General features: G+C 49.7%; 1 protein-coding gene across 2 annotated transcripts; it reads left to right on the forward strand.

Moving 5' to 3' along the window:
* Positions 1-3,678: 3,678 nt before the first annotated feature.
* On the forward strand, positions 3,679-7,200 carry LOC107116174 (angiogenin-like). Of its 2 annotated transcripts, none has more exons than XM_015418048.1 (2): positions 3,679-3,752; positions 6,623-7,200. In XM_015418048.1, exon 2 carries the CDS (start codon positions 6,649-6,651, stop codon positions 7,093-7,095), a length of 447 nt encoding a protein of 148 aa, XP_015273534.1. In that variant the 5' UTR covers positions 3,679-3,752; positions 6,623-6,648; the 3' UTR covers positions 7,096-7,200. The 2 variants fall into 2 exon arrangements, with proteins under 2 accessions (XP_015273534.1, XP_015273535.1); XM_015418049.1 differs by having other exon boundaries at positions 3,685-3,752; positions 6,638-7,200.
* The last annotated feature ends 177 nt before the right edge of the window (positions 7,201-7,377 follow it).

Here is a 7,377-nt window from a genome sequence, read left to right on the forward strand (position 1 = left end):
GGGAAAGAGAAGCTGAGTGAGTGTGAGCTAGCTCACAGCTTTTTAGCTTCCAGCTCACGGATTTCTGTCTTAGCTCAGGAAGGGATGGTTCCAGAGCAAACCAATTTATACAGTAGCCAAATCGCTCGCTCACACCTTTAATGCCAGTAGCTCACAAAGTAGCACTTTTGCTCACAAGATTCCACAGCTTAGAGGGAGCATTGCCCAACAGGCCCATGCTTTCACGGGAAGCTTCCCACAGAGGCCGTGTCACAACCACGCTGGGCTAATCCTTCCCCATTTCCTGACCTTCCTCTTGAACAACTATAGGAAGCCTTCCCTAACCTGCTCTTGCAACCTTCTCCTGTTGGGTACCTAAACCACCAACTGACCTGAGTTGGGACACACACGGAGTTCCCCAAATTAGGGGTTACGAAAGGTGTGGTTCCTCTTTAGTAAGACCCTTGGCTTACTTCTTTCTCAGTTTAGGCTCGATTATGGCCTGTCATCGAGAATATCTTTAATTTGTTCCAGCACAGACCAAGGAAGACCAGGGGTGTGACGTGGAGGCAGGCCATGGCGAACCACCTCTGAATGTCTCCTGCCTTGAAAAACCTACCAGGTAAGTGAACTGTGACTTGACGGCAACCACCACAACAAAGCGTAGGTGGCCTCTGTAGGGTCACCAGCACCCAGGTGGCGCTGGAGATTCCCTGGAATTACAAGTGAGTTCCAGAGGACAAAGATCAAACTACAGATCTCCAGGCCCACAGGGGTCAGTTCCCCTGGAGGAAAATGGCTGCTTAAGAGGGTGGACTCTAGGGCATCGCACCTTGTGGAGGTCCCTCCCTTCCCCAAACCCTGCCCTCCCCAGGCTCCACCCCCAAATTTCCTGGAATTTCCCATCTCAGAGCTGGCAAGTCTGGGCCTCAGAAGCTCTTATGCTTGAAAAAATGACCAGTAAAGGCAACCACAGGGCTTGGCTGGAGGGCATTCGAAGCAGACCATCATAAGAACATAAGAGATGCCAATGTTGGATCAGGCCAAAGGCCCATCCAGTCCAACACTCTGTGTCACACAGTGGCCAAAAATACCAGGTGCCATCAGGAGGTCCACCAGTAGGGCCAGGACATTAGAAGCCCTCCCACTGTTGATCCCCCCCCAAGCACCAAGAAGACAGAACATCACTTGCCCCAGAGCCCCTATCTATACCTTGTGGCCAACGTTCCCTCTAAGCTGTCGAGTCTTGTGAGCAAAAATTCTATTTTGTGAGCTACTGGCATTAAAGTTGTGAGCGAGCAATTTGGCTACTGCATAAATTTGTCTGCTCTGGACCCATCCTTCCTGAGCTAAGACAAAAATGTGTGAGCTGGAGGCTAAAAATCTGTGAGCTAGCTCACACTAACTCAGCTTAGAGGGAACACTGCTTGTGGCTAATAGCCACTGATGGACCTCTGCTCCGTATGCTTATCTAGTTCCCTTTTGAAGCCGTCCATGCTCGTAGCCGCCACCACTTCCTCTGGCAGTGAATTCCATGTGTGAATCACTCTTTGGGTGAAGCTAAGCAGGGCTCAGTCTAGTCAGCGCCTAGGTGGGGGGGGATCTCCTGGGATCCCAAAGGAGTCTGCCTTTAGGGAGATCCGTGAGGGAAGAAAGGCAGGAAATAAGTAAATAAACGGTGGTGGGAAGTGTAATCAAGTCACAGCTGACTTATGGAGACCCCAGAGAGTTTTGAAAGCAAGAGACACTCGGAGATGGTTGGCCATGGCCTGCCTCCACATCGCAACCCTGGACTTCCTCGATGGTCTCCCTTCCAAGCACTAACCAGGACTGACCCTGCTTAGCTTCCAGGAGCTGACAAGATGGGGCTAGCCTGGCCCAGCCAGATCAGGGCAAATAAGTGAACAGAGTTCATAAGCAGTGAATGGCTGCGGTCACACACACTCAAGAATCCACTTTCAATTCATTTTCAGTGCACTTTCGAATTGTATTTTGCCCGTTCACACCGTAAAAACCCAGTTGGAAAGTGCATTGAAAGGGGATTGAAAGGGGATCATTTAGTGTGTGACGGGTTGAACTATGGCCTGCAGAGGGGAAGGAGTCATTGGAGAGTCTGATGAAAGGACAGGCACCTGGTGTTGACCGGAGAGGCACCTGAAAGGTTCATTGTGTGGTACCTGTGCGCCTTGAGGGAGAGGGAACTGTGAACAGTGCCCGCCCCCAGCATAAAATACAAGAATCAGTGCTGTGGGTTGGAGGAGAAATCTCAGATCCCTACACTGTCATGGATTCTGGCTGGGTGACCTTGTGGTACTCACACACCCCTGCCTCACAGGGTCGTTGTGAAGAACAATGGTGAGGAGAACGATGCAAGCCTCCCTGAGACCCCTTCGGGGAGAAAGGAAAGGTACTAAGAAACAACCAAATGTGTCTAGCTTAAGCACTAAGCACTGTGACCCTTTAGAAAGCGGCAGCAGCAGGTGAGGCCGCTCACTTGTCAGGAGAAAAGTGCCACGTCTAACAGGTTTAATATGCAGAGATGGGCAGAGGCAAATAACAGTCCCATGGTATTTGCTGCAGATCAAATGGATATTACAGGGATAGCTAGAGCTTGTTTAAATGTTGTTTAAATGTTGGTGAGCCCAGCAGCTGAGGAGACAGATCTTGACTATGGCTGCGGTCACGCACACTCAATAACGCTCTTTCCATCCACTTTCGTTGCACTTTTGCAACTGGGCTTTACTGTGCGAAATGGCAAAATCCACTTGCAAGCGGTCGCTATAAACCAGCGCCTCTTATGACCCATGCTCCCTCTAAGCTGCTGAGTCTTGTGAGCAAAAATTCTACTTGGTGAGCTACTGGCACTAATGTTGTGAGCGAGTGATTTGGCTACTGCATAAATGAGTTTGCTCTGGAGCCATCCTTCCTGAGCAAAATGTGTGAGCCGGAGGCTAAAAAACTGTGAGCTAGCTCACACTAACTCAGCTTAGAGGGAACACTGCTTATGACTGACCAGACCACCTTTATTCTTGGCTGGGTCTCAAGGTGGCTTGCGGGAATTCCTCAACGGGCTCCTAGCCAGGCACTGACGAGACCCAGGCCTGCTTGGCTTCACACGGTTATTGTACCCTCCCTGTGATCATTCCCTGGTTAGAAACAGTCCCAGAGGGGTAGGTGGCTACCCACCTGGATCTAAAATCCATGAAACCTTATACTAGAATTAAAAACTTGCTAGCCTTTTAAAGTGCTCTAAAAATCATCTTTAATTTTGTTGCTGATGTAACATCGATGTCCCCTTCCCTGCTAAAGGGAAATTCATTCTTTAGATGAATTTCCCACGGCTTGGGCATTCTGTCATTGGGAAGTCCACGAAGCTCTGTCTGCCTCCCTAAAGGATCAAATGAAATGGCTTTGTCAAGAGAAGGTTTCCCAGTGAAGGCCATGGAGACTCCAGGCTGTTATTTCAAAGTTCCCTGTGCAGATCCCACACAGAGAAACATATATGGAGCACAACACATTTGTGTAAGAGAGAGGAGGGCCGTACTTTGGAGGTGGCCGTTTCAGATCTGTGTCTGTTGGGAAAGCAGCATGGAAAGTGGACAACAGGGATCTCCTTTCTGGAAAACCCATTTGAGGACAATCCATAGATTTCTGCCCAGCAACCAGTGAGGAGTATTTTCGCAAACTTTTTAATTGGCTCAAAAAGCAAAAGAAAGCTGAGCAGCAACAGCCAGATCTGCCGGGAGTCTGATTGTTCCGGGGCCCAAGAAAAGGTGGGTTTCTCTTGACCCCTTTATGTTATCCTTTCTGTTATTGTCGCTTTTCCCGATTATTTGGGAGAGATTTTCCTTCTGTCTTCCATCCTTGTCTGTGATTATTTTTCAGTAGCCAAGAAAACACGCTTCTTCTCTCCTGACACGCCCAAGCTGACTTTGTGCCCCAACAGAAACCAGAATAGATTTACTGCTTCTGCCACAAGATGATGTAAACGGCAGACTTTCAGAGAGCTTGGGGGCCAAAATGAAATAGCGAGCACATAAATAAAACCCAGATGTCGCCTCTGGTCCTTTTAACAGAAGTGCAGGGCGGAGAAACTGAAGACGGCAGAAAGTTGGGGAGACATTTTATGGCACAGTGCTGAAGTGTAACACTTCCTCGTTGTTATGGGGGAATGGCTATGAAGGGATAGCTACAGGGACTGGTCCACAGTTTGCAACCCTCCGCACTCGCTTCAGGACCCCCTGCTTCCTGTACAGCACTGTTATGTCCGCAGACCCCCACCAGGGGCCAGCGAATACCCCAGAGCTTGACTCTGTAAGAACAATGGGGACGAGGCTCCTAGTCTCTCCAGTTGGGAACGAATAGGACCGTGGCGGGAGATTTAAACCCACCAACGGGACCTAGGGGGGCGTCCCCAGGTGTGTATATAGTTGGCCAGCCGGCCATTAGTCTTTGTCTTTTGTTGTGTACCAGTAAACCATGCTGATCACTACATCGGTCTCCGTGGTTTCTACATGCGTCTAACCCACTACACTTCAAGCACCAAGAACACGGTGTTACTTGACTTGAAGACAAACCAGATGAGACACAGGGAACAGATCTCCAGTGTTGTTGCCATGTCTTCTTCTTCTTCTTCTTCTTCTTCTTCTTCTTCTTCTTCTTCTTCTTCTTCTTCTTCTTCTTCTTCTTCTTCGTTACTGAATAGCAGCACAGAGGGAGCTCAATCAATCAATCTTTATTTGTTACAGCACCAAGCTAGCAAATCAGTAACATCACGCAAAATAGATATAAACAATTTGTTAAAATACAAATATACAAATATAAAAACCATAGTCTAAAAGATCTGAGGGGTTAGATAATCTTTTCTTTGCAGGTACAGGACAAGCTGCACAGAGCAGCCATTTTCTCCAGGGGAACTGATCTCTGCCGTCTGGAGACCAGCGGGAATACTGCTGGATCTCCAGCCTCCATCTCAAGTCGCTTTCAACTTACGGCCACCCTATGCATGAATGGCCTCCAGAATGCCCTACCATTAACAGCCTTGCTCAGGTCTTGCACACGGAAGGCCCTCGTGGCTTCCTGTCAGCAAGCTGCCAATGTTTTGTTTCCTTCTTATTCTATGCGCTTGATTGCTTTCAGTTTCATATGTAGACCTGTTGATGCGCTTAATTGCTTAGCTGCCGAAACGTCTATATCTCTCAAGGCCACAGGTGGTTGCTGCTGCTGAATAGTTGCTTGGGTGGTCTCACGAAACACCGTGGGAAGAAGATAACGTAGGCTGCCTAGAAGCGTTTGCTCCCAGGCCCGATGGCACGCGTGGGAACTCCCGCAATTGGGCCTCAGTGGTTTGAATGTACTATAACATGCCATGCTCTTTGCTCCCCCCTCATTCCAAACAGTGATCCTGTCTATGCACCTATAGCTTCAAATAAAGTAAAACCTTTCTGCAAGTGTGTACTTTGTTGATGCTGTGGGGGTATGACACTTCCTCGACTGAGTCCACCCATCTCATGTTGGGTCTTCTGCTTTCCCACTGGCTTCAACCTTTCCTAGCATGGTTGACTTTTCCAGTGAGTCTTCTCTGTTCCTGAGTTGACCAATCGCCTCAGTTTAGTCAGTGTAGCTTCCAGGGAGAATTCAGGCTTGATTTGATCTAGACCTTACTGATTTGTATTTTGGCGGTCCACGGTACCTATGAAATCCACCAGGAGAAAGGGGGTAGGAAAATATAAGATGTGATGTTAGAGGTAACTTAACAGCAACAGCTGGAACCAGAGTGGAGAATAAGAAGGCACATCGGAACTGATGCCAGCTTTGGGGGAGGGAGGATGGTTACATACGGGAAACAGTCCAAGGGACAGGGGCTAAGCACCCCTTTCCCCAACGCTGCTTCCATGATCACATTGACACATACGCTAGAGTTGCCAACTCCAGGCTGGAACATTCCCAAGATTTGACTGTGGAGCCTAGGGAGGGCAGGCTTCAGGGAGGGAAGGGACCTCGGCTGGGTATAGAGTCCACACCCAACGCTGACAATTTCCCCAGGGAACTGATCTCTGTAGCCTGGAGGTCAGTTCTGATTCTGGGATGTCTCCAGGCCTCACCTGGGCTTTTTTGGTAGAAAAAGCCCAGCAGGAACTCATTAGCATAATAGGCCACACCCAACAGCAAGAAACTCAGTAGCATATTAGGCCACACCCTTGACGGCACAGCCCATTAGCATATTAGGCCGCACCCCCATATTACCAGAAGTGTGGTCATCCAAGCCACACCCACCTTTTGCTTATTATTCTGTTTACCTTGTTGTCAAAACCCAGAGCTTTTTTGGGAGCAGGAACCCCTTTGCATGTTAGGCCACATACCCCTAATGTAGCCAATTCTGATGAATTTCTGCTGTTGGGTGTGGCCTATTATGTGAATGAGTTCCTGCTGGGCGTGGCCAACTCAGGAGCCAGCCAGAACTCCGTTCCTGTGCGTTCCTGCCCAAAAATATCCCTGAGGACATCCAATTCTGTACGTGAGGCCATACCTGTTTTTGGCCTAAGGGGAGCCATGTTGATTGTGTGCTTGACCAGCACTCTGAGTATCGCAGTCCCCCCTCTAGTGGTGATGTAGCGGTATTAACACCATGTTCTCTTTTTAGTTGTCTTCTTGTTAGTGGAGGACAAGATGAGGCCTTTGGGAGGCAAGTGTTGTTTCCTGCTCCTGTTGCTGGTGGCCGAATTGCTGCCCGGATCCTCCGGCGGCAACAACCCCCGCTACGAGAAGTTCCTGAACCAGCACCGGGACGATCCCAGGAGCAGTTTCCACGGCCGGTACTGTGACGGCCTGATGCGCAGCCGGGGCCTCACCAAACCCGAGTGCAAGGAAGCGAACACCTTTATCCATGGCTCCAAGAGGCGGATCCGGGCAGTGTGCGGCCAGGGGGGGGTTCCCAGCGGACAGCTGCAGCGCAGCCGGCAGCCGTTCCGGGTCACCAGCTGCACCCTGAGGGGCGGCTCCACCCGCCCGCCCTGTGAGTACAAGGAGAATACCTCGCCCAGGTACATTGTCATCGGCTGTGAAGACGGCTGGCCCGTCCATTACGATGAGAGCCAGATCGTGACCACTGTCTGAAGCCAAGGAGAAGAATCGTGTGGCTTAAACCAATGGCACGGCCTCCCTGTGGCATTCAGCATCGTCTGGGGGGGGGTTTAAACCTTCCTGGGTAGCTATGGCTTCTTTTCCTCACTGGGGATTCCCCGGAACCCTTCCCCCTCCTCTTCTTTTGCTATCAGAATCAGGATCCTGAGCACACTGCCTTTCTCACCTGTGAAGAGACGGTTTGTGTAAATCGAGAACATAATAAAATTTGCAAAGCTTTATGGTATTCTTGTACATGTCAGTGTGACTGTGTTT

Source organism: Gekko japonicus, unplaced genomic scaffold (genome assembly GCF_001447785.1).
Source record: "Gekko japonicus isolate JY-2015 unplaced genomic scaffold, Gekko_japonicus_V1.1 scaffold1305, whole genome shotgun sequence".
In the NCBI taxonomy this organism is placed as follows: domain Eukaryota; kingdom Metazoa; phylum Chordata; class Lepidosauria; order Squamata; family Gekkonidae; genus Gekko; species Gekko japonicus.

What these genes read in the sequence shown, in the direction of transcription:
- LOC107116174 (XM_015418048.1), top strand. Translation starts at nt 6,649, where the DNA reads ATGAGGCCTTTGGGAGGCAAGTGTTGTTTCCTGCTCCTGTTGCTGGTG.